The sequence below is a fragment of the Ahaetulla prasina genome, chromosome 4 (genome assembly GCF_028640845.1).
Source record: "Ahaetulla prasina isolate Xishuangbanna chromosome 4, ASM2864084v1, whole genome shotgun sequence".
NCBI lineage: Eukaryota > Metazoa > Chordata > Lepidosauria > Squamata > Colubridae > Ahaetulla > Ahaetulla prasina.
The window spans coordinates 28,616,324-28,644,203 of NC_080542.1; the positions used below are offsets into that span (position 1 = coordinate 28,616,324).

The 27,880-nt window shown below is 36.0% G+C and overlaps 1 protein-coding gene across 1 annotated transcript; it reads left to right on the forward strand.

Moving 5' to 3' along the window:
- Positions 1 to 1,609: 1,609 nt before the first annotated feature.
- LOC131196777 (serine protease 27-like) lies at positions 1,610 to 27,849 on the forward strand. The gene is made up of 7 exons (XM_058180058.1): positions 1,610 to 1,819; positions 9,140 to 9,166; positions 11,171 to 11,197; positions 13,744 to 13,906; positions 14,970 to 15,241; positions 25,942 to 26,111; positions 26,992 to 27,849. Exons 1-7 carry the CDS (start codon positions 1,765 to 1,767, stop codon positions 27,274 to 27,276), a joined length of 999 nt encoding a protein of 332 aa, XP_058036041.1. The 5' UTR covers positions 1,610 to 1,764; the 3' UTR covers positions 27,277 to 27,849.
- The last annotated feature ends 31 nt before the right edge of the window (positions 27,850 to 27,880 follow it).

Below are 27,880 nucleotides of genomic sequence, written 5' to 3' on the forward strand. Positions count from 1 at the left end.
ATATATATATATATATATATATGCTTATACCTCCTAATTTTTTTTTACTCATATATATGTTTATATACTATGTAATCTTTTATATGATGTTGTGACAAAATAAATAAAATAAAAATAAAAAATTTATACAAAAACCTTTCAGTGCATTGGCTCTAGAGTCTGCTTTGAAGATGGTTCCTGTACATCAGAAATGAAAATACGAATACTAGTAACAATTATTCAAATAAGAACATTTGCCTATCCCAGGTTCTTGGGAAAGAGTCATCAGGTGAACAAATATGCCAAATAAAATTAAACAGTAGACTGATTGTGATAATAATAATAACAACAACAACAATAATAAATCAAAACCACGAGAATTCTCATGAAGTTACCAAGTTATATAAGACTTTAGTAATCTTTCCATTTAGGATTTCATATAAGAATGAAATTTCATGAGGTTTGAAAGGGTTATTTAATTTTAAATGTTTAAAATTTGAATATTGCAGTGCTGCAACTGATAGAGCACATTGCCATTTTTATTTTTTGATTTATTTATGCTTTATGATAGAAGGATACAGCTCACACTGCTTGGGAATCCAGCATCTCATTGAAAGGCATGTAGAAGTTAGGGCACCCTTATCCAGCTTGGTACCTCCAAAAGTACTGCAGCACAACTGTGAATTGTGGGAGTTTTCAGTGCCTCTAGAGCAGGGGTATCAAACACATGGCATCATTGCATCATCACGTGACATATTGGGACTTCCCCCCCCCTTTGCTAAACTGGGTGAGGCAGCTCCAGCATGTGATGCATTTGGCCTGCGGGCCACGAATTTGACAGCCTTGCTCTAGAGAAATACCAGATTGAGAATACTGAAGAACAAGGAAACAGAGTTTGTAGGAAGGGGCAATGATTTTTCTTCAATTAATTTACCATGTCATCCTTTCACTGGGTTTCTTTTTGTTATTTGTATTTTTTTTTTGAGAACTTCCTTTATTCTATATCCCAACATTCTTCTGCTTTCTATAGTGGTAGTCAAACTTAATGATTTAAATGCAGCCATTCTAATTACCTTAGAATGTGACACTTAGTGGTTTTTGAATCTGGATAGAAAAATATGTGGATATTAAAAAAAAATACAGCAAATGCCTCCTTGGGTAATTCTTGGAAAATAAACTGTTAAATTGAGAAAGTAAACTGGAATAATTGCTGAAATCTGCTCTATACCGGTAGTGCTACTGAAGAAAAGTAAAATTCCCATTATGACCTATACAAGTATAAAACAAACTTATTCATTGTGTGTGGTAGTTATACAAAGTTTTCCATTGATTCCTCAATGAATGGCACTGCAAACATTCTATACTGCCATTCTATGCCTTTTCTTGTCTGGCATCTGAGAGCACCTGATAGGGGAAGGTTGATAACACAGGCATCATATTTCTGCATCCAGATTAGCACTAATTTTTCTTGCCTCCTTGGAAACAGCACCTTGTTCTGAGAAATGGTACACCATTCTTGCTTAATCTTTGATGAGTGTGACGCCCAAGACTGACCAGACTAGCAAGGGACAGAAGGCCAGTAAGGTGTGGTTATTGGTGGGGACGGCAGAGAACAGATCAGGTGGGCAGACCTGTTGGATCACATTCTTCCAGGAAGCTGCCAGGAAGTGGCTGCCTTGTTAAAAATTTATTTTGCATGCTCCTAGATTTTCACTGAAGCAAAACTGGAGTTACGGGCTGGAAACCACCTTTTCATTGGAGTTGAAGCAGTGGCCCTGCTTCAATATGAGAAGAACTGCCTCTATTTTCTGTTGCTTTGTCATGCTTTCTCTAACACAGGGTAAGTAAGTCCCTTGGTGTGTTTGTGTACTGGAATATTCTTTATTGGCCAAGAATAATTGGACATACAAATAATTTTTATATGATGCATAAACTCTCGATATGTTTGTATAAGATCCTGTTTCTCTGAATTAAACAAGGAGATTGCTAATTTACAGTGGATATCTCAGAATAGGCCTTCTCTACAACAGTGCAATTCCTATACTTGAATTTTATTCTTAGGACTAAGAAGATGGAGTAAGTGCTAGTGATCAGACCATCTCTTCCACATCAGGCAGTATTTTTTTAAGGAACACTTTGCATTTGCACATATATTGTCAGGGTGATCACCAACCAGCTCAGGAATGTGGTCTAGCAGTTGAAAGACAAAGAAGGGATATGTTTGGCCTTTCTTTTATCTTTTCCAGAGCTAAGTCCTTAAATATTTTATGGACTTAACAGAATCTAACATTCTTATCCATTTGCATTTTTAATTGGCAATTTGAAACAAAAGTAGGCAATGAGGGTGTCTCACTTTTTGCAGAGCCAAAGTCTCAGAGCAGCATGGGTTTCTTTGGTGTGATACAAGGTATATTTATGCATGCATATTGAAAAAGGTAAGACCAAGGAGTGATACCTATGATGGCGACATTCTTGGGTTCCAATCCCTAAATTTGTGATCTAGAATTTTTATCTTTGCTAATAGCCTGGCACAGCATGCCTTGTAATGGTTGCCAGTTGTCCTTTCAGTGGTTGGCTTGCCTTGCATACTGGAATCAAGTTGTTTTAAAATGGGAACATCCAGCTCCTTTGTTTCTCTTTCACCCTGTACGTTTCATTGGAAAACTTATTTTGCTCTTGCGGGCAAAGACATCTAAGTTTATGAGCATGTGTATGTAATAATTGCCTTTTTTTTTGTTATAAAACTCTTTGAAATCCTCTAATCCAGAAAGATGAAGCTACCTTCCATTTCAACAGGGTTTCATGTTGACCTTTCATTTCTCAGTTAAGTCAAATGATCCCATGACTTTTATTTTTATTTTTTGAAAAAGTTTTACATTTCCCCCAGCAATTATCCCCTCCACCTCTCCCTCTCCCTCCCCTTCCCTCTCCCTCCCCCAAGACTTCCCAGAGCAAAATACAGGGTATTACATCTAACAATCATAAGCTAAAATACAAAAATAAACCATCACCCATAACTTTTCCTTTCCCCTTTGCAACCTTAATTCCCCTTTCCCATTTAAACAAATACACTAATACAGTACAATTCCTACAATCACTCATAAGCTATTTGATACTTTTTAGTCTGATATTTGTTTTGAATATAATCAATCCAACTTCTCCATTCCAATATATATCTTATCCCATGACTTTTATGAGATTCTCAGCTGTAATAGAATTGAATACCCTGGCCTTCAACAATGAGAAATCAATGAGTATCTGTGATTAGTGCAGATTAGGGGTGGTTGTTTTTTTTCCACGTTTGAACTGAGGCATACCCAGTTTTTTTAAAAAAAAGCTTCATGGAGAATTTATTGGATCCTGACCATTTACTCTGATTAATTGCTTTTTAAAATATGTTGCATTCTTTTATATGTTCTTGCTTCTCTATTTTAGCTACCAAGAAAAAAAACAACAACACTCCTCATTCTTGTAAAGTCTATCAGCCATGGATGTTATATAAAGAATAAATCAGGGTATCACAAATTGTAGGCAAAGCAATTAACTTGTGGATGTGAGATCTCCCATAACTGAATGTGCTAACATGTCAAGTTAAACACATGACCCATAGAAAGGTAGTATATTAGTGAAAATGATTGTGCCTTAGCTTTTTCTCTAATACTGTACCCTAGCTAACAACTTTTTGAAATGTAAGAAATAGAAGTGCACATTGTTATCCTCCAATTGCAAATTTTTCAGATATCATAATTTATTAAGGAAAACATTTATTTGTCTCTGAAAAAAAAATGCCTTGGGTTCAGATTAAGATGTAGTTCACCACTAATCTTACCAAAACTAATGTCACAGATATTAATGAGTTTTACTTCTACAATGCAATTAGTAAGATAACAGAATTAAGTTAATAATTGCATTGAAATCTGTAGGATTGATGTTATGATTAATTTATAGAACTGAATTCAGTTAATTCTAATTTTCGTTTCTTCTTCGTTTCTTTAAGAATTCCAAAATACTTAATTTTGGGTGTTTCTGCTTGTTTGCTAGGTTTTTTGTTGTTGTTGAAATGACAAAAAAAACCTTTCTGGAGTTTCTGAATAAAATTTTTGGGGACATGGGGAAGGGAATGCATATTATAAATAAAAGTGAAAGCAGAAGCAAAAAGTTCAAATTCCACACCTGTTCATATTTACCAGACATGAGTCCAGATCAAAATCATGTGTGTTCATATCTCCATGTAGATAAGCATATCTTGATTTCAATGTATATGTGAACAAGTGGGTACATGTTTTTGAAGTAAGCAAAATGCTACCCATTTCATACATACCAGCAAGGCTGGTTCTGAATTGCTGACTTAGTAGCTGCCAGCTCAGTGCATGCTTTGTGTTCAGTATATTTAAAAATAGGCTCAAGCCTTTTTAATTCCAGATGAAGAGCCATTTGTAGAAAAAGAATCTTATTGATTTGGAAGGAGAAAGATTTTGCTAATCTCTCCTAATTAAAAGAATTATAGATAGAATAGAAATGTTCCAGGCTAGAAATGTTAGGTTGGAAAGCTTGAGGAAGAAGAACAGGGAATCTAAAAGGATTAATTGCATATTTACAAGGCAAATATTCCATCAACAGCACAGACAGGTTTTCCAGAACTCTACAAATGCGAACAGAATTAATAAAGCGCAGAGGAACATCTGCAGAAAAAAACAACAAACGAATTCCCACAATCCTTCTTCAAAGGATTGATGAACCATTCCTTGTTAATGGATAAGCTGCTGTTCAATCTCTCTCCTTCATTCTAGCCTTTTATGGACAAACCAAAGATTAAAAGAAGTGGAACTTTCTGGACCCCAAGACAAATCTCCCAGATGAGGTGCCCAATGGTGAAAGAATTTATTTATGTCTCGGTGTCCTTGAGCCAAGTAGGACAACTGAGGAAGGTCAGGAGAAAGGAAAGAGTTTAATGTGGCAGCTTCATTTCTTGTGCCATCATTCTAATAGCAGGTCTAGTCCTTCAGAAAGTTGTTGCAAGATGGAAGATGAGGTGGTCAAAGGGACAATGATAAGCTGGGCAAATTTTTTTGGATATAGTATAGAACTGGAGAAATGGGAAAAATTGTGGGAAATAAATGCGAAATTGACCATGTCAGTGGCATATAGATGGCACCTCCTGCCGGTGAGACTCGCTAAGATGTTTCCAAATATATCACCTATTTGTTGGAAAAGTAAGAAATCTTATGGAACATATTATCACTTATGGTGGATGTGTGTATCTGCAAAAAAATATTGGACTAAAATAAAAAAGTGGCTTGAAGTGATAACTGAACACCATATAGACTGGAAACTGGAACTATTTTTATTGGGAATACACTCCAGAAACTATACTAAAGAAATACAATATTTAATTTTACATATTATAATGGCAGCCAGGATAACATATGCACAGAATTGGAAAAGCAACACTATACCAAAAGAGGAAGAGTTGATAAGAAAAGTCTTGGATTGTGCGGAAATGGACAAATTGATGAAAGAGGTAAAAGAAAAAGATGAAACGGAATATTATTTAATATGGAATAAACGGTATAAATGGCTAGAGGTCAGAAATAGCAAGTAAGAAGGATTACTAATGCACCACTAAACAGACAATGTATGTAAAGTAATATATAGATACAATAATATGTATAACAGATAAAGAAATGTATACATAAGTAAGTAAGGAACAAGGGAACCACAAATATAAATAAATGTAAAGACAGGGGGAGGGGGGGAAACGTGAAATGTAGAGGAATACTGATATGAAACTGTTGTAAAATGAAAATTTATGTTTTCTGTTTGTTTCTGTTCTTTTTCTTTAAAGAAAAAAGTTATATATAGTTATATATATATATATATATATATATATATATATATATATATATATATATATATATATATATATATATATATATATATATATATATATATGTAGGTCTTTAGTTGTTGGGGTTTCCTCCCGTGTAAAATTGGAAATGTCTTGGCAACGTTTCGACGAAGTCTCATTCGTCATCTTCAGGCTTCAGCTTCGTGCTTCTTCCTTTTAACAGCTGCGATCACACATTGCTCCCAGAAGCACGAAGCTGAAGCCTGAAGATGACGAATGAGACTTCATCGAAACATCGCCAAGACACTTCCAATTTTACACGGGAGAAAATCCGAACAACCAAAGACCTATATACAAACACCCGTGAAAACCTCAGAAAACAAATATATATATTTCATCCGTGAAAACCTCAGAAAACATATATATATCGTCAAACATATATAAATCGTCATCTTCAGGCTTCAGCTTCGTGCTTCTGGGAGCAACCAAAGACCTATATATATATTCGTGCTTCTGGGAACAACCAAAGACCTATATATATATATATATATATATATATATATATATATATACTGCTACTGGACTATTAGACTTGGGAGGTTTCTTTTTCGCTTCCATTCAGGGTATGGCCATGTGTGCCTGCAGTATGTACATTATATTTCTTCCTCTCAGTAGCACTTTCCTCTTCTGAAACATTTTTGACATGGAAGCAATTTAGTATGCTTGATTGACAGCCTGGTTGAGGATACAGTCAAGGCTGGGTTCTGCTCAGCTCCGATTGGTCACTTTTGCTATTTCAAGGATTCCTCCTGTACTCTGGTTGGGGGTATCTTCATTTTGCCTTCGGTTCCAGGAGAGACTCCACACCTGCCTTCATTTGCCAGATATTATTCATGCTTGTTAGATACATGAGTTTAATCCTCTTTCAAGAGAGGGTGAGATCTGCATGAAAAAAGGGACTCTTAAAAGCAGTAATTCTGTGCTATGTGTGAGCTAAACCAGGAAAGAGAACCAGGATCTGTCAAAGAAGTTTCCTAACAGTGAGAACAATTAACCAGTGGAACGGTTTGCCTTCAGAAGTTGTGGATGCTCCATCACTGGAGGCTTTTAAGAAGAAATTGGACAGCCGATTATTACTTATTTATTTATTTATTTGATGAGTACGTATTAGATAACATATATAAGTATAAGCATGAATTGAATACATAAAATGAATATAATTAAAGGGAACATTAGGACAGGGATAGGTGCTCTCATGCACGCCCCTTACAGACCTCTTAGGAATGGGGTGAGGTCAATAGTAGCCAGTCTAAGGTTAAAATTTTAGGGATTTTGGGATGAAACCACAGAGTCAGGTAGTGCATTCCAGGCATTGTCCACTCTGTTGCTGAAGTCATATTTTCTGCAATTAAGTTTGGTGCGGTTTACCTTAAGTTTGTATCTATTGTGTGCTCGTGTATAGTTGTGGTTGTGGTTGAAGCTGAAGTAGTCACAGACAGATAGGACATTGTAGCAGATGATTTTATGAGCTTTGCTTACCTGTAGGTCATACCATTGATACTAAGGTTGTACACTTATCTGGAATGGTATAGGATCTCCTGCATGAGCAGGTGGTTGGTCTAGAAGACCTCCAAGGTCCCTTCCAATTCTGTTCTTCTGTTATTCTTTACTGCATGTTACTGGTTTGGTAAAGAATGTGTGCAATTGCAGGTTTTCCATTACTTCTGCAGATAAAACTATTTTGTCTGGTTGAATAGGCAGCACTATTTTCTTACTCCACTAGCTACTGTGCTTCAGGGTGTGTCTACAACAGCCATTTGCTGCCAACACTGCTGTTCCCTTTCAGTACAAGCTGAGGACAAAGCTCAGTTTTTAATATTTTTCTTCCTGCTTCACCTTATGCCCCACCTCCATGACCGTGGCTGTCAGCCAGGCTACTTTGAGACAATAGCAATAGCACTTAACCTTATATACTGTACTTCATAGACTTTACAGCCCGCTCTAAGCAGTTTATGATTTACAGAGTCAGCAAGTTGCTCCCAACAATCTGGCTTCTCATTTTACTGATTTTAGAAGGATGGAAGGGTGAGTCAACCTTGAGCTGGTCAGGATTGAACTCCTGGCAGTGAAATGCAGAGTTAGCTTGCAATTCTAACCACTGCACCACTACTGCTCTTTCCAGAAAAGCACTATATCTGTATTCAGGAATAAGGTGATTGTCAGATACTTGGTTCAGATTACCGATGTCCCGGTGACATGTTAATTGTAAAAGGAATAACTAAAACAGCTGTTCTGTGCATCCACCCTTCTCTATCCCAATTTCACTATACATTAGGGAGAACAATTAGGGTTTCCTCCCCCCTCTCTTCCTGAACAGAAACAAAATTTGGTGAAGCTGTCAATAGACAATATAGGGCTTGGCAATTAGGACCAGGAAACCTCCTACCTCCCTGGACATTTCTGGGTGTACAAGTAATCTTTGATTAATAATGGCATTTGGGACCAGAATTTCCATCACTAAAAGATCCAACATGACATGACAACATCACTTAATGAAGGAAATTTTGGAATTTCTAACTGCTGCCCTAAGTGACTGCCATAATGTCATTAAGTGTGATGTCACATGGTCATCATTTCTGACTTCCTGCTGGTTTCCCCATTGACCTTGCTTGCCAGAAGATGGGAAGGTTACAAATAGTAATCATATGGGATTACTTACACAGCATTTGAGATGCTGTGACCATTGTAATTATGAGCTGGTTGTCGAGCATCTGGACTATAATCAAGGATACTGCAATACCTAAAATGAAGACTGGTCATACATACCCTCATTCAGTGCTATCTGACACTGGTCTCCATAGATCTCTTTCTTGTCACTAATTCTGCCTTTTTTTCTAGAAAAAAAATTCTTCTGAAAAGAAAAGCCAGCATTGCTTCATAAATGTTTGAGACCACTCTGTACTAAATATAACACATATTTTTCTAGCCAGTGGTAGTGAATATTGCAAATATTCCAACTTCTAAAGTTGCCAACTCATTTTTGGTTGTTGTTTTGTTCTTAATTTTCAGGATACACATTCAGCAAAACCCAGTCAGCATCAACGATAACAAGCTAATTGAGTGATTGCCCCCCCTCCCTTTTTTTGATGTCAGTTCTCAGGCAGATGGGTGTTAACTGTTGTCATCTAAAAGTTACTTTGTATAGTATTGGCACATTATTTTCATAACAGTTTAGATTTTCTTCCTGATTCTTTTACCTATCTGTCTGGTTCTCCAACTTTATAGATGTTTTTCTTTTCCTGCTTTATACAGGTGCTCTGAAAAATGAAATTCAAAACAGTGAGTATCGACTTAACCTACATAGCTGCTTAAGTGTTCATTTTGCAGCAAACATGCATTTTAAAATTGTAACTGCTTTGAAAATAACATGCTTTTCTATGTGATAGGCATTTCTGTTGCTATAATTAAAAGTTTTGGGAAGATCAAATTGATCTAATCAGTGCCAAAATATTTTACAGATAACTATTGGCATAGCTAAGCCTTTGTTATGAAGCCTATTAGCTTCTTGGGTGATGGCAGATGATTTCAGCAAAACCATTAAAAATGTTGAGATCATGGAGAGATAATTGTAAGCTATTAGTTGGTTTGGCTCTTTCTGTATTATTTTTATAATCTGCAATCCAAGCTCAGAGACAGCAGTTAGTTAATCTTAAAAAAGCAAAGCAGATCCTGACCTTCTTTGAACTTGGTTTGGAGAACCATCACAAAATATAGAGCTATAGGGTGGATGGGAAAATGCATCCTAGAAAAAGAAAATTAATCTACTTTGTACCATTGCCAAGAAAATGACACGGATGTGTGATCTGAGTCAAGGAAGATTTTACCTATTCTACTTTGCACTCAATCTAAGGATGTTGTGCAATACTTATTGGCCCCACTAAAGGTCTATTTCACTATTTCTTGGCATAAAGACTATGCCAAGAAATCAATTTCACAGGAATACAAGACCTTTTTTTTTTTTGAAATTGGTTATAATAATATAATCTTGCAGCTCTGATTTTGCGGTGTTTCCCCTTTTTATATCCCAGTGAATCACAGAAGTGTTTGCATGATCTACTTTCTAATATTATCTTTTTTCCCCTGGGTTTAAAAAAAATCTTTCAACCCCCTTTGCCTAGGCAATGGTCCACATATATCCATCAAGATCACCTTTCTCTCTTTCTCATATCTACAATTCTGAAACTCAAATCTAAACCAGCATTTGCTAACTTAGACAATAAAGGAACAAAGTAGGTGTGAAGCTGAGAATGGCATGAAATAGGAAAAGACATAGCTAAACACAGAGCATTAAAAGCACAGAAGTATAGATTTTCTGGCCTTCTGATAGCAAATGAGGTAAAGAGCTATTTATGTTTTCTAACCATCATTGTGGCCCTCAATCTGTAAATACGATTAAATAAATAAATAAATAAATCAATTCCCCTTTGGCCCTCCCACAAGGCCCCTGCCCTCCAAATACCCCTAAAATGAGTTAACAGTTTTGAACCTTCCCTTTTATTTGCATATTGTTCCCATTACCTACTTTATATACAGAGTTATTGGGACTGGAATGTGGAAATACAGCCTTGCCCCTGCCTGTGTATTAGTGATGTGGAACATGTATTAGTGATATTTGTGATGGTGTAGTATCACTGTGTCAACAGATGGGTACAGGTTTTTTTTGTTTTTTTTTTGCTGTCTTCCATTTAGAATTTTCAAATAGCAAAGTAGGTATGCTATTTTAAATAGGGCTCAAATGATCCTATTTTGGTAGAAGGTTCAGAATTTAAAAAGTTGTCCCTTGCTGCTCAATTTTAATGCAGAGATTTGGGAACTATGTCACATCCACACAAATGTATGAATTCTGGGTTTAGCCACTCCTATTTAATTTGGTATCTTACTTACAAACTGATTAACTGAGGGCACTCACAGGAGGGTTAAAATATTTGGGTGGCAGCAATGACTACATGATTTTATTGCATGACTCTATTATTTTTTTACATATGTCATACATGCAGCCCATGTAAAAAAAACACAGAGCTGTAGTTATGTGACTGTAGTCACTATCCTGTCTTTTTTGACTTCTCTGATGGACACTTCTGTGATTAACAAACAAATAATCAAATTGAAGCATTTGGCAGATTTGTAATTGGTTACATAAACTCAACAATCAAAGTCACAGCCTTTGGTTTAATATTAAAAAGCAGGTTGTTTATCTGGAGTTGTTTTTGTTCATTTTAATTTCAGATTTACTTAATTATTGAATTACATGCCAGTTTCTTTTGCTTCCTCATTTCTTTCTAGGAGATGACAAAAATGGTATTCAAACAGGTAAGTGGCACTTAAACAGGTAACAAGGGGAGGGACTTCCTCAATTGTATATGAGTTTCCCACAACTGAACACTATCAAAGGCAGGGAAGAGTCAGATGAGGAAGGCATTGTAGGAATGACTTCACTGAAAATAATTTAACATTAAACCTTTCCTGAATTGGCACATGTGGGCCCTCTCATGTTTTACATCTGTGCTTGCTTCTCTTCTCCATATTTTCCTGGTTTTTGGCAAGTACAAACTGTAGTTTCGTGTTAGAAAAGACTTGTGCTCTTTTCTGCCAGACAAAAGAACAAATGTCTGCTGGATCTTCTTCATTAAAAGAAGAAACCTTTTGTTTCAAGAATGGATAGATGGAGTTTTTTTCCAGCCATTTAGTAATGTGTTAATCTTTGACATTTTGCAGCTTCTAAAGCTGAGAGAGGGAGAGGCTGGTAATATGATTAAGTGCTAAATAGGGGGATTAAGTGCTAAAAAAAAAATCAAGCACTTTGTTGTCAGCAACTCCAGTCATGCTTTTTATAATTTTGTAAACAATAAACTTAAAGAAACAAGATCCATTCCACCACTAAAAGAACCTAACGGCAAAGAATGTACTGACGAAACAGTTAAAGCAAACCTCTTTAACACATTCTTCGGCTCAGTCTTTGTAAACAGTGATGGCTCATATCCAACATTCCTTAATCGTACCAAAAATGTTAACAACGACTTAACACATATAGATTCCACAGACGATAACAACGACCTAACACATATAGACTTCACAGAAGATAATGTTGAAAAAGCCCTTCGCAACCGAAAACCATCATTATCTACCGGACCAGATGGACTATGTGCATACTTTTTAAAAAAACTTTCAATTAATATAGCTGAACCCCTAAGCATAATTTTTAATAAAGCCTTCAAAACTTGTTCCCTTCCAAAACTCTAGCCACAGACATCCCTATCTTCAAAAAAGGAGATCCAAGCCTTGTTGAAAATTACAGACCTAACTCTCTATATTGTGTCTCATGCAAAGTAATGGAATCCATCATTAACCAATCCATTACACTCCATCTTGAAACAAACAACCTTCTATCTAATAAACAATTTGGTTTCAGGAAAAAATTGTCTTGTAACCTACAACTTCTCCACTGCAAAAACATATGGACTACCAACCTTGATCAAGGAAAAGCAATAGATGCAATCTACATAGACTTCTGCAAAGCTTTTGATTCAGTAGTACATGATAAACTACTCTTTAAACTAAAATCCTACGGCATTTCGGGACCTGAGAGGACTATAAGGGGTGTGCATAAGAGCACAAATGTGCCTACCGTTCCTGTTCTATTGTTCCCTTCATTATATCCAATTAATATATTTGATGCATAATTTTAATTATATATATATGCTCCAACACTGGAAATTTTTAAGAAAATGTTGGATAGCCATCTGACTGAGATGGTATAGGGTTTCCTGCCTGGGCAGGGGGTTGGACTAGAAGGCCTCCAAGGTCCCTTCCAACTCTGATGTTATGTTATGTTATATATATATTCTTCAAGATATGCTGTTTTATCTATGACATTATTTTGTGTATACTGTTGTGACAAAAAATAAATAAATAAATAAAAATTGTCAGGCGGGAACAATGAGGCCTACACTTGCAGAATTCAAGCTATCTACTTATTATGTTCTCCCTATAATACAGGAATCTCCTCAGTCTGGCAGCCTATTCTTGGGAATAAATAGATAAGGCTCCAAGCAACTTGAGGAGAAGGTGACTCAGAGTCACAGCATGGAAAATTAATTATTTTACTTGTATATTTTGTCATGTGGGGACTCCTAAATGATATTAGGGAGCCATACCCTGACTGTGATAAGGAATGGATGCTTTCTGGCAGATCAGATGGAAAAGCTGGTAGGGAAATGGGGATTGATTAGAGGTCAAACTTGACAAAGTAGGATAAATTAATACTTCCAATTAAAAATTTTAAAAAATATGTTTTATTAGAATTTCTCAACCCAAAAGAACAAAAGTAAAAAAAAAAAGAGAATCAAGAAAAAAATAATTAAAAAAAGAAAACATACAATTATGCCAGCTTCTGATGTTTTCTGATTTCTGGTAAAAAACATCCATTTTGCAAAATAGATCCACTTAACAACCATGGTATTCACTTAATAATTTAATGACCATAGTGTTCGGTTAATAACTGTCACAAAAATCCTGAAAAATCAAAACCAGCATTGTGATGCCTTGATTTATAACCCCAATGGTTTACAATCATAATTCTGGACTCAATTATGGTTATAAATTGAGGACTTCCTGTGGTGTAATTATCATCATCATCATCAATCATCATCAAATCCCCTCAAATTGTAAATAAGTGGCACCTACTCCTAGCTGCAGTAAAGTTGTCCTTTGTTGTTTGATGTTTGTTATCTCTTGGTGTTTATTCCTTATTCTGATAATTTACAATCCAGAAAACCCTATCATTGTGAGGCCATCTTCCATTTTCTACAACTTTATGTTTTTTCCCCTCTCTTTTACACACATTTGTGTTTTGCCAGTGTGTGGACAGGTGGTGAATCAGAACCGTATTGTGGGGGGAGAAGATGCGTCTCTGTATGCTTGGCCATGGCAAGTCAGCCTCCAATACCAAGGGAAGCATGTCTGTGGAGCGACCCTCATCAGTTCTGAATGGTTACTGACAGCAGCCCATTGCTTCCCTAAGTGAGTAAGTGCGAGAAGGACCAGTTGTGGAATTGCACAGACTTCAGCTCTCGCTGCCTAAGCAGCCATTTACTGGAGGCATATAAAAGCAGCATATACTTGTGTGTTAAAACTGTGTTTTAAAATAAGCTGTTGATTCTGTGAGGTTTGTTCATTAGAATAGAATAGAATAGAATAGAATAGAATAGAATAGAATAGAATAGAATAGAATAGAATAGAATAGAATTTTATTGGCCAAGTGTGATTGGACACACAAGGAATTTGTCTTGGTGCATATGCCATCCTGCTCTAGCCTGAGCCCCCAGAAGTGTTGGATCCAAATCCTGGGAAATCTGAAAATTGTAAGCCAACATAGAGCACTGCACACCAGAACAACTAGACACAAGAACAGCTTTTTCCCGAAGGCCATCACTCTGCTAAACAAATAATTCCTTCAACACTGTCAAACTATTTACTAAATCTGCACTACTATTAATCGTCTCATAGTTCCCATCACCAATCTCTTTTCAATTATGACTGTATGACTGTAACTTTGTTGCTGGCAATCCTTATGATTTATATTGATATATTGACCATCAATTGTGTTGTAAATGTTGTACCTTGATGAACGTATCTTTTCTTTCATGTACACAGAGAGCATACACACCAAGACAAATTCCTTTGTCCAATCACACTTGGCCAATAAAAAATTCTATTCTATTCTATTCTATTCTATTCTATTCTATTCTATTCTATTCTATTCTATTCTATTCTATTCTATTCTATTCTAAAAGAGAGCCCGATTAGGAAAGTCTGAGGAACATCAAAACAAGCAAATAACCAAGCTCAGAGCATCAAGGATTCCATAATTCAACCCTGAGCTACATATATTCTCTTTTATTGGAGCAATGACTGGGAAACTCTGGATAACCAGGAGGGATGGGAAATGGGTGGAATGGCTGTATTTCTCAAGTGGAAACTCTCCACCCTCAAATGTTGAACCAGGTAACTGAAATGGAAATTGAAGACAAGGTGCTGCAGAATTTCCCTGAAGGGTCTGATTCTTAATTGTGGTTCCCAACAGGAATGCAGTACTCTCTGATTACGAAGCCAACTTGGGAAACTACCAGCTCTTGAATCCAGACCCAAATGCTGTGTGGCAGAGACTATCTAAAGTGGCTGTGCACGAGAACTATACTGGAGATGGATCCAGTGGGGACATAGCTGTGGCTCAGCTAGAGCAACCTGTCCGTTTCACCCAAGGCATCCTTCCAGCCTGTCTCCCAGATGCCGAAATCCAGTTTCCAAAGGGCACCCTTTGCTGGGTGACAGGATGGGGATCACCTGCATATGGAGGTGAGGCAAGTTGTGAGACAAAGACCTGAAGAAGTGAGAGTGGTTCTTCTTTAGCACAGCAAGCTCTTAGATTCCAATGAGATGAACCAAAAAAGGAAATGTGAATAAAATACTTACTTTGCATGATATTTAGGAAACTAGCTAAGAACCTTTCTAAAATTTGATATTCTTTGTGTTTCCTTTATAAATAAGACCATAAGCAGCATGTAGTTAAGAGGAAGGTTTTTGGTTTAGAAGAATTTAATAGGATTTCAATATTTAGAAAGCGGAATCAACACAAAGCTTATGCTTATGCTTAAAAAAAACAATAATCCCATTACCACACAAACATGGTATCACTGGAATTTGGCAAATACACACACATAAATATTGGCATTGACCATATTTAATGTGAAGGCTTCCTTAAATTGAACTCAGTTCCTAGTCACTACTTAATGGGCTAATAGGAATATTGATATTTTAGATAATTTAATTCCCAGGCCACTGTGTTGTTGCAAGAGGAATTCAGATTTTCTAAAACTTCAGAATGGCAACATAGTCAACAGATTTTTACATTTCACATTTTGGACTAAATGCATTAGTAGCATCCAAAATACTTGAATTTCTATTGCCACTGAAATGTGGGCTTTTTGTGGGCTATTATAGATGCTGTACTGTTAAGAGGGATATTAGTTATTTGCAAGAAATTTGGTATAGAGTTGGGACATTCCATTTTGCAATCAGTGGTTAAGGAACTTAATGAATATTAAATACCCTGTTTCCTCAAAAATAGGACCCAACCGGAAAATAAATTCTATCTTAATTTTTCAGAATATTCATAATATAAGCCCTACTTCCAAAATAAGCCCCAGTTAAGATGGTTAGCCAGATGTATGCGTTTAGTACATATTTCCCCCAAAATAAGATCTAACCAGAAAATAAGCCCTAATGCCACTTTTGGAGCAAAAATTAATATAAGAACCAAACTTATTTTCAGGGAAATATGGTACATTTCTTATGATATTAAAATGAAATTAATTCAATATTGTTTTTCAACAATATTTAAATAGAGTTAATTTCAAATTCATTATATAGGCTGTATGTTTCAAATGACCAGCACAAAAACTAAATTTACATTTTTGTGGGCACTTAAAGAGTACTGCACTGTTAAAAGGGATATTAGTTATTTGCAAGAAATTGGAAATGATTCGATATTGATTTAATATTCATGATTTTATTAATAGATTTCAAAAAAATGTTATCTACTATGATTCACATATTTGGAATTTATTGCTGTATGGAGAGCTATAGATTAAAAAAGCCTGGGGTAACAGACTGTGTTACCCTGGATTTACATTCTTGGATTGGTGATATGTGGTTATTATCCTGCTTATGAACTAGTACTTTATTGATGTAATGAAAAAACTCACCAATTTTCAATATTAAGATATCACATTTAAAAATGGAACTTTTTAGATATATTATGATACATTGAATATTTTTGCTTTTCATTTTGTTTTCTCATTTCTGCTTGTTTTGATTAGGATATCTTCTTTTTTCTCTATACTAAGCAATGAAATAAAATTAAAAATAGATGGACATGTCCATGTCCCTTTCATAGCAGCAATAAAAGTTTCTTAATTTAATCTAGCATTTCTCAACCTTGGCAACTTTAAGGTGGTAATTTCAATTCTCAGAATCCCCTAGCCGGAATGCAGCTAGATTACATTAATCTGAGCTGAGTGAAGGTGTTTTTTTTTTTTTTTTGGTGGCTCTGGGCCTGGGTGGTGCCCTTGATGTTCAAAGATCAAGTGGGATCCTGTGCCCCTTCCATATAAAAAAAGTGAAATTATGGCAAGAATTTAAAACAATTGCTGCAGGAGGACAAATGACAAGAATAATGTTCCATCAACGTGGTAGAATGTGTCATTATGTCATCCATGTAAATAAAAGGGGTAGAACTTTCATCATGATGAGCAACTTGGCTTTTGTCATTTTGATGAAGGTGGTGGATCTTGTAGATGCTTTTGCTCTGAAAGGTTGCAGTTTGGTGAAGTGGTGGTCAGGACCTGGTTTGGGGACAGTAAAAAGAAGTGTGGCCATACTTTGAAATGAAAAGAACATCCTTTCTTGGCAGTACATCATTTATTATAAACTGCTCAATTTCTCATACTTACATACTTACTTTATTTTTTTAAAAATTTTTAAATTTATTTTAAACATAAAAAAGAAAACTCATCAAATCAATTGCATTACAATGTGCTGCATGGGTGTTAACATATTTTCCTGTGCATTCACAAAATAAACATCTCCTTCATATGTATATCTTATTTTTATCATTACTGACATATCTTTCCATCTAACCAATTATAAAATAAATCCCATAGTTTATAGTATTGCTTATCTTCTTGCTTTCTGATTTCAAATGTTAACTTACTCATCTCTGCACATTCCATCATTTTTATAATTATTTCCTCTTGCGAAGGTAATTTCTCATTTTTCCAATTTTTAGCAAACACAATCCTAACTGCTATAGTAATGTTCACAATCAAATATTTTATATCTCTAGTATATATCTCAGGTATAATTCCCAACATAAAGACTTCTGGCTTAAAGTCAATATGTTTTTTGATCATTTTTTTCAACTACGTGTGTATTTTAGTCCAGTATCTTTTCGCTTCGACATATGTCCACCATATGTGGTAGTATGATCTGGTAGTATGTCTGATGACATTTCCAGCATTTTTCAGATTTGTCTTTGAACATTCTAGCAATTCTTGTCGGGGGTAAATGCCACCTGTAAAACATCTTATACAAATTCTCTTTAAATGCTGTAGACATTGTCATTTTGTAATTATACATACATAATTTCTGACAAGCCTCTAAATCTATCCCATGGCCAAAATTCTTCCCCCAAGCGATCATTGTCTCTTTTACTTGTTCTACCTCCAATTTCACCTCTAATAAGTATCCATATAGTTTCTTTTTTTTGTCACAACAGTATACGTAAACATCGACATAAAACAACAACACATCATAAAAGAAAAACATATATATAAGCAAAAGTATGCAACAACTATATTAATTTGATATAATGAAAGGGAACAATAGGACAGGAACGGTAGGCACTTTTGTGCTCTTATGCACGCCCCTTATAGTCCTCTTAGGAATGGGATGAGGTCAATAGTAGACAGTTTTTGGTTGAAGATTTTGGATTTTGAGTAGAGACTATAGAGTCAGGTAGTGAGTTCCAAGCGTTTCTTAATCAAGTTGTTATCTGAACCTGTTAAAATCTCATCAAAACTAGTTAATTTATTGCAAAAGCCTTCTGTTTTAACATCTTTATCATGTCTGGATTGTATTTGCAAATATGAAAACCAGTTCATTATTATACCCTCTGCCTCTAGTTCTGATTTAGATTTTAACTCACCCTTTTCATTCAACAATTCAATAACAATATGTTCCTTTTTAAATGTTATTGCATTTGAGAATGCCTCAATAGATGAAACCCAAGTTGGAATTTTTAAAAAGTGACTTTCCTTAATCTTCTCCAAATTTAACAACAATGCTTCTCTGACTATATGTCTTCTAAAATATCCCTGTGTTTTAGTTTGTCCATACCATAAAAAGGAATGCCATCCCAACAACAAATCACAGCCTTCCAAAGTCAATATTCTATTATTTCTTAGGGTTATCCATTCTTTAATCCACATCAAACTTGCTGCTTGGTAATACAATTCCCAGTTAGGTAACCCAAAGCCGCCTCTAGTTCTCTTGTCTTGTAATAGTTTTATTTTTATCCTTGCTTTTTTCCCTTGCTAAATGTATTTCAACATCATTTTATTCAGCTCCACAAAATATCCTCTGTTCAATTTAATAGGTATAGTCTGAAACAAATAGAAAATTCTAGATAATATGTTCATCTTAATTGTTGATATTCTTCCCAACAAAGACAATTGTAAATGTTCCCATTTAGTCAAATCTGTCACAATCTGCTGTTTGAGTTTACCATAATTATTCTCTTTCAATTTGCTACACCTTGGGGTAAGATATATCCCCAAGTATTTAACTTTATTTGCAATCTGCATCCCTGAACGTTCTACCAACTCATTTTTTTGCTTTATCAACATATTTTTTGTCAAAATTTTTGTTTTATCTCTATTAATTTTCAATCCTGCCACTTTCCCATATTCATCAATTCTTTCTATCAAGCAAGTTATAGATTCTAATGGGTCCTCAATAATAAAAATCAAGTCATCAGCAAAGGCTTGGAGTTTATATTCTTCCTTCTGAATTTTCATACCTTTTATTCACCTTGCCTCTCTAATATTTTTGTTCAATACTTCCAAGGTCAACACAAACAGCAGTGGTGACAATGGGCAGCCTTGTCTTGTGTCTTTTTCAATTCGAATCACATCCATCAATTCGCCGTTTATAATTATCTTAGCTGACTGTTTATGGTATATGGTTTCTATTGCTTTAATAAATCTTTCACCAAAGCCCATTTTCTTCAGTTGTAGAAAGATAAAATGCCAGTTAACGTTATCAAAGGCTTTTTGTGTGTCCAAAAAGATTAACGTCATCTGTTTTTCGGATAAGCCTCATAATATTCTAAAGTATCCAAAACTATTCTCATATTATTTTTAATTTGTCTTTTAGGCAGAAATCCATTTTGATCAGAATGTATAAATTCATTCAAATATCTTTTAAGATGTTCTGCTAGTATTAAAGCAAAAATTTTGTAATCTGAATTTAACGGGGATATAGGTCTATAATTTTTAATTTGATTTAAGTCAGAGTCCTCTTTCGGAATGAGAGTAATGTAGGCCTCTGTCCAGGTCTCGGGTATTTTCCCTTTTTGCATCACTTCATTCATAACCTCTAAAAATGGGAGACCCATTTGTTCTTGAAAAGTCACATAGTATTCAACTGGCAGTCCATCTAGGCCTGGAGCTTTTCCTTTTCTTTGTTTTGTTTTTTGAGTGCTTGCATTAATTCCATCATTGTTATATTTCCCTCCAACATAACTTTAGTATCTTTAGGAATCTGGAGTAAGTTAACATTATTCAAATATTGTTTCACTTTTTCCTTATCAATTCCCTCTTTTTCATATAGTTGCGTATAAAAATTCTGAACAATTCTTTTCTTCTCTTCACTCGTGAATTGGATCTGGCCCTTATTGTCCTCTAATTGTACAATTCTATGATTTTCTTTCTCTTTTTTAAGTTTATAGGCTAACCATCTACCTGGTTTGTTAGCATTTTCAAAAAAAATCTGCTTTGCCCCTTTGATTTTTTGTGCTAGCTCTTCCTTTTCAATCAAAGCCATTTTGTGTTTAGTTAGGTCCATTCTCATTTTGATATCTATTGTCTCTGAAAATCTTTGTAGTTCTTGCTCCCATTTCTTGTAATCATTTTCTAACATTTTAAAGGCTTGTTTTTTCTTATGGTTCCTTTCCCCTACATAATCTATCATCAAACCTCTTACATATGCTTTCATTGCATCCCAATGATTTTGAATTGAGGTGTCTTCCTTTTTATTTTCTTTAAAGAAAAAAGTCAATTCCTTCTCTATTTTTTGCATAAAGTCTTTGTCTTTCAGAATCATCGTATTTAAAGTCCATCTAGATCTTTGGCACCTTCCACAAGCTAGAATAGCAAAGATGTTCCCCAAAAACTCACCAAAGTGTTGGAAATGTAAGAGCAACTATGGAACATATTATCATCTCTGGTGGACCTGCCCAATGGCGAAACAATTCTGGGCCAAAATCAAAAAGTGGTTACAGGAAATAATACAGGTACCAATAAAAGGAAAGCCAGAACAATTTTTATTAGGGATCTCGGCAGAAAATCATACAAACGATACACAATACTTAATATTCCATATACTTACAGCAGCACGCATAGCTTATGCTCAAAACTGGAAAAAAGAAAACCCATCAACAGAGGAAGAATTAATCAAAAAAATACTAGAATGTGCTGAGATGGACAAACTTACAAAAGAAATTAAGGAGAAAGAAGAATCAGATTACTATAAGATCTGGTGCAAATGGTACGAATGGTTAGAAAATAGGCAAGATAAGAAAACTGAACAACAAACTAAAATTTAGATGAAATAAAGCACAATAGATGAATAAGAGTAAAATAAGATAGAATTAAAATATGTATAAATAATAGGAATGGACTGGACTGCCTTGAAATAGCTGAAAAATAGTGATATGCGTATGTTAATGTTGTATGTCTTGTCTTTTGTCTTTAATGTGTATAAAATAAAAAACTTTATTAAAGTCCATCTAGATCTTTTCCTTTGGCCTTTCCATGTCAGCATCTTAGGGCTGTGGTCTGCCCAGGTATTGGCTTCTATATCAATTTATTCTTACGTTAAGACTCATTTCTGTTGACATCCATATCATATTTATTCTAGACAAAGACAAATGTCTATTTGAATAGAAGGTATATTGTCTACTCCATTTATTCCTTTCTTTCCACACATCCTTTAAATTCATTTCCTCCACTATTTAAAAAAAAAACACTTTGGGAAGGTCTTTCTATTTTGCCTAGTTGTTTTTTGTGTTTTGTGGTCCATTTTTACATCAACTACATTGTTCCAGTCACCAAGGATACAAATATTTTCTTAGTCCAATTCAACATCTTTCTATAGAGTTTCCTATAAAACTCTTCTTGATTATCATTTGGAGCATATATTACTACTAGGAGTATTTTTGTATTATCATCAGTTATTTCCAACATCAAAATTCTACCATTCTCATCGGAATATACTAAGTTTACCCTAATTGTCTCTTTTATGTATATGGCTATACCTCTTTTCTTACATTGTTGTAATGATGTGTATACTTTCCCCAATTTTGGTTGTATTAATACTTGTTCATGTTGTTTTTTTAATATAAACTTCTTGTAAACATATTATATCCAATTTCAATTTTTCTAATTTGTGAAATACTTTCCTCCTCTTAATTGCTGAATTTAATCCATTAATTTTTATTGACATCCATTTCCTCTCCTCCATTTCTATACTTTATACATAGGATTTATCGCTCTTGTCGATCTTGGTTCACGATGAGGCTTGACTTCAATTGCACCACCTACAGCTCCTCCTTCTTTTTGTAGTAAGGCCATTAATTCTGACTCCTGAAGTTCAATCAATGAGACTTCAGCACTTGTCTTCCCTTTCTCATTAAAAAAATCTGCATAAAAATCCTTGGCTTTATCTGTTATGTCTATTCTATATTTTTGCTGTTGCCATGTAAAAAACAGGCCCTCTGGCACCAGCTATCTGTAATTAACTTCTTTCTGCTGTAAAACCTTGGACAAAAATTGGTATTCTCTTCTTAATTCTCTTACCCTTCTGGGAACTTGTTTCAAATAATTTCTTTGCCATTGTATTTCATTGTTTTCTCTCTTGCTGCTTGTAGGATTTGTGCTTTGAATGATTTTTTAGTAAATCTCATATGGACTTCTCTAGGAAGATTATTTCTTGTTGTGTATCTTGTATGCACTCTAAAAATCTCATCAATAGCATCAAGTGCCTTTTCCTTGCTAATTACCAGCCAGAATTTCTGCAATTTTATCAGCCAAATTCTTGCCCTTCTCTTCTTCTACATTTTGAAATCGCAGGAAAAAGTTCTATCAATCTCCCAATCTAAGGCTCCACCTTGCTCCTTTTCCGTCACTTCCAGTCTACTGTCAATATTTTGAATTTTTTGATCTCTTTATTCCTCTCTTTCCTCTACTTTCTGAAGTCTATCCTCATAATTTTTCAGCATCTATTGAATATCTTCCACTTTTTCATCTGTTTTTTCCATTTTTTGCTTGATCTGTTCAATCCCCTGTAGAATAAGTTGAAGAGAAGATTCTCTATCTTTCTCCTTTTCCTTTTCCTTTTCCTGTATAAGTAATGATTGTATTGTTTTTTGGGATCCTGCTGGTGAGGAAGAGGGAGCAGGAATCGCTGTTGCTTTTCTGCTCATTTTTGTATATAAGAATGCAAATTCTAGAACTCCAAATTATAATCGCCCAGATTGCCCAGATTGCACAGAAAAAAAGAAAAACAAGTCTTCAGACTCTTCTGTGTCTTAATCCAGATTAAATTAATCTCAAAAAGAAAACCCAGGTGGGAAAAAAGAAAGAAAGAAAAAATTAGAAAAGTAAATGTACAAAAATTATTAAAAAACCCCAAAGAGTGAGAATAGGAGGGAAAGTAAAAAATAACTAAGAGAGGGTGTCAAAAAGAAATCAGAATTTTTTTTTATAAGAACTCTGTTTAAGTTCTTTTTAAAATCACGTTCAACAAAATATATAAAAACAGAAGAAGCTTTCCCCTTGCCTTCAAAGCTTCCCTTGCAAGCTTTTCCAATTTACAGTGTAGAATAGAACTCCTGAACAAACAATCCTCAGTGTTCTCTCTCAGAATCTCAAATGGCAACAATGTATCTCAAGGTTAAAGCTCTGGGAAAAGTATAACAATATAACAAGTCTCTTGTAGCAGTAAAAATAACTAAGAGAGGGTGTCAAAAAGAAATCAGAATTTTTTTTTATAAGAACTCTGTTTAAGTTCTTTTTAAAATCACGTTCAACAAAATATATAAAAACAGAAGAAGCTTTCCCCTTGCCTTCAAAGCTTCCCTTGCAAGCTTTTCCAATTTACAGTGTAGAATAGAACTCCTGAACAAACAATCCTCAGTGTTCTCTCTCAGAATCTCAAATGGCAACAATGTATCTCAAGGTTAAAGCTCTGGGAAAAGTATAACAATATAACAAGTCTCTTGTAGCAGTAAAAATACAGTCAATAGATGACAGTCTGGTTGAATCCTTTCCCTCTCCCTCTTCCTGTCCACCTCCTTCTGCACATTCTTAAAAGAAAAAGACTCACAAACAGAAAAAAACCAGGAAAAAGAAAAAGAAAATTTGGCAGAAAAATTAATTATAAAATTTATATGGAAGTATAGTAAAATTTAAAACTTCCCCTAGAGAAATTCCAATTAAAACATTCTTAAATCCAGCAACAACAAACAGAACAAAATCAGTCTTCTCAATTTAAATCCAAGATGGAGATGTTCCCAGAAAAAAAATCCCAAAAAACCCAACATTTAAAAAGATATCGTTTCTTTGAATATTTTTAAGCCACCATTCAATTACTTTATTGTTTTAACTATTTTTCTTCTTGCCATTCTTAGAGTGGTGTTACAAAGTCTTGTTAATTAAAAGTCTCTCACCCCAACCAGCATATTTCCTTCCGCTCTTCCATCTCGGAGCTGCCCCAGCTTTGTCAGCCGAGGCTGGATTAAACTGACACGAAAAAGGGCTTCTCCTGGGTCAATCGGGGATTTGGTGATATCTCCGAGACCAGCAGGAAGTGCCCTATCTGATCACTGTCCCTCCGAGACAGTGAGGTCCAAAAAACCAGACCGTCATGTCAGAAAAACTTCGGCTGCAAGTCCGAATGACAAATTTGCAGCAGTTTCTCCGCGACGCCAGCTCCACCCCTACTTTTGATTACTTGCTGTTCTATAAGAGCTATGGTGGCACAGTGGTTAGAATGCAGTATTGCAGGTTGCCAGCAGTTCAATTCTTACTGGCTCAAGGTTGACTCAGCTTTTCCATCCTTCCGAGGTCGATAAAATGAGGACCCAGATTGTTGGGGGCAATATGCTGACTCTGTAAAGCACTATGAAGTCTAAGTGCTACTGCCATTGTAATCCTATGGGAAACATGCTTTCACTAAGAAACTCGCTCAGCTATATTGTAGCCTATGCCCACAAAGAGCCATGCCACCAACCTTCCAAATGGAATGGATATTTATTTCATTTTTATTTGTATGTTAACCTGTTTGTGAAGCTGGTTATACTGCAAGCAGGGTATATGCAATTGTAATAATAATCACCAGAACAATCAATTAAGAAACAGGGACACTGTGCATTCTAGTCCTACCTTAGGCACAAAGCCAGCTGGGTGATCTTGTGCCAGTCACAGCCCTAGGAGGAAGGCAATGGCAAATCATTTTGGCAAATCTTGGCAAGAAAACTGCAGGGACTTTGTTCTGTCCCCCCACCTCAGTCCGGGAGGCACGTGAAATGACTCAATTAGCTGGCAATTTAGTCCACGGCAGCTATCAGCTCTGGCAGCAAACCAGCGAGCGTCTGCCAAGGTTTTCTTTTATCTTTCTTGATGCCGGCGTGTCAACCAGGAAGTCAGGAACAAACAGCACTCCAAGCCAAATGCTCAGTCAAATAGTTCAGCTCAAGTTTTCTCCAGTCAGTTGATTTGTTTGTCACAAAATAGTAGAGCAGCCCCTCCTCTTTTATACCCTGTGGAGTGTGGCTCCGTGACTCAGCACTTTCTAGGCCTGCCCCACCCCTGCTTCTGTTGTTCCCGCCTCTCTTGTCTACGAAACCGGGGTCTAACCAGGACTGATTGTCCACAGCTGGGTCTGGGAGCATTGCCTGGAGATACAGAAGACAGAGGCCTCATTTTTTCCTCCACCTGGCCTGCCTCTGGCTCCTGGAGCTGAGTCAGAGAGACCAGCCCTGCAGAGGGGAGCCCTGATGGCCTTCCCCCTCACTCTCTGAATCTCTCTCTGGCAGGGGGCCAGGCCCGGGGAGAGGGGGCTGGAGCCACAACTGACTTATCCAGGCTGTCTCTGAGAATTGGATGTGACTGAGCAGAGGAAAATAATAATAATAATGATGCATTTTTTTCTTCAAGCCAATCTGGGAGCTCCTAAAACATTGCAGCAGGTCCAGTTGCCATTGATAGACACCATGACCTGTGATGCCCTCTTTCACATTAGTACGAATACCAGTCCTACGACCAGAGAGATCCAGGATGACATGTTCTGTGCTGGCTATGCAGAGGGAAAAAAGGATGCTTGTTTGGTAAGAGAGGATGTTGATGGACATAGTATGGAATAAGATTTTCAAAGAACACTCAAGAATGGAAAGATCCTAAGAATGAACTAAGGGTGAACTTGTCCTATTTGTCATGATATAAAATTCTTTTTTAGCAGAGAGGGATTGAAGGTTTTGGCATTTTCTTTTTTTTCTCATGGCACTGTGGCATTCTCAACAGACATTGCTGCTTCTTTCCTGCACTTCTTGGAACAGCCTTTTGGCTCTGTGATGTTATGAGACACATGGCTATCAGAGGTGAAATCCACTTACCTTTGCTACTGGTTTGCAAATGGGAGCACGTGTGCTCGCTCACTTCGATTGCACGTAGCACCTCTGCGCATACATAAGACCTTCTGCGCATGCACAGAGCGTCAAAAATGGGATGTAATGACATGTGGGTGGGTGGGTGGAGCCTCCCGCCACCGGTGCTACTGGTTTGTCTGAGCTGGATAGAACTGGCTGCATTTCACAACTGATGGCTATTCCAGGAAGTATCAGAACTGGCATTTTAGCAAATGTATTTAAGAGTACAACAAGAATTTTCTGACTGTGTTCTCTAATAGGAATTTTAGTTCAGTCTATTTTAGATCTTTTCCCTTGATTGCTAATAGGTGTATCATTGTGGTTTTTCCAGAGCTGAGGAGAGGGCAGTCTTCAAATCCTTGTAGGCAATATTGGTTCCTTAATATTCTCTTTATGAGTTTCTCCTGGCAGAAAATCCACCAGAAAGATGGTGGATTGTATTGGTAAAATTGTAGTATTGTAATATTTTCACGCTGGTCCAGGCTATGCATAAAAGGGAACAAATAATCTGTTATGGACAGAGAGATAACATAGACTCTTATTGCTTATTTTTCTCAACCAGGGTGACTCTGGAGGTCCATTAGTCTGCCAAGACGATGGTGCCTGGTTTGTTGCAGGCATTGTGAGCTGGGGTGATCTGTGTGGCGTCGCCAACCGTCCAGGAGTTTACACCCGTGTTAATTTTTATCAAGACTGGATTCAGAATCACTTCCCTGGGGTGCAATTTGGTCTTGTGAATGTCACTTATTACCGAATTGCTTCATCTCAACCTTCCTCAAGCCAAATCCTCAAAAATTTCAATTTTGTTTTCCAGCTTTTGATCTCCAGCTTTATTATCATTTTCTGAGACAGATTGGGAATAAGATATTCTGTGCTTTTATTTACCAAGTTGATTTTTTAATGGAAAAATAAATCATAACCAAAGTCTCCTTGGAAGAACAGCATCTTCCACTAAAAAAGACATTTATGGAAACCAGCTTCTTGATATGGCATTAGAAGTCCATTTCTCCCAAATGAATGGATTGTGAAATGTGAAATTAATTTTTTTAAAGATATTTTTTAATCTTCCATCAAGTTCAACAATAGAATATTTTGGATTTTTAGGGCATTAGAGATGTGGAGAAATATTCCCACATCTGGTGAAAGAGTCAGATTTCCTCATTTTGTTCTGTTCATCTAACTCTCTGAAGAAGAACAAGAGCTCTCATGTTTATTTCTCAAAGGCGCTATCCATGTCACTTCATATCAGTGATGAAATCTGAACCGGGTTACTACCAGTTTGCTGGCTGCGCATGTGTGCTGCGCGCCAAAACAAGGCTTGGGAAGGTAAGTAGAACAGCGCGGGGGGTGGTGATCAGCTGTGGCATGCGATCATGGGGGCCTTTTCAAAAACTTATTAAAAGTATTTTTTATTACTGGCTCAGGTGAATAGGTAGTAAAAATGCTTTAAA

Excerpts from the sequence above, each read along its gene's own strand:
- LOC131196777 (XM_058180058.1), top strand. The coding sequence starts at position 1,765 with ATGAGAAGAACTGCCTCTATTTTCTGTTGCTTTGTCATGCTTTCTCTA. Across the intron at positions 11,198-13,743 it reads CAAAAATGGTATTCAAACAG|TGTGTGGACAGGTGGTGAAT; the intron begins GTAAGTGGCACT and ends GTGTTTTGCCAG. Across the intron at positions 26,112-26,991 it reads GAAAAAAGGATGCTTGTTTG|GGTGACTCTGGAGGTCCATT; the intron begins GTAAGAGAGGAT and ends TTTCTCAACCAG.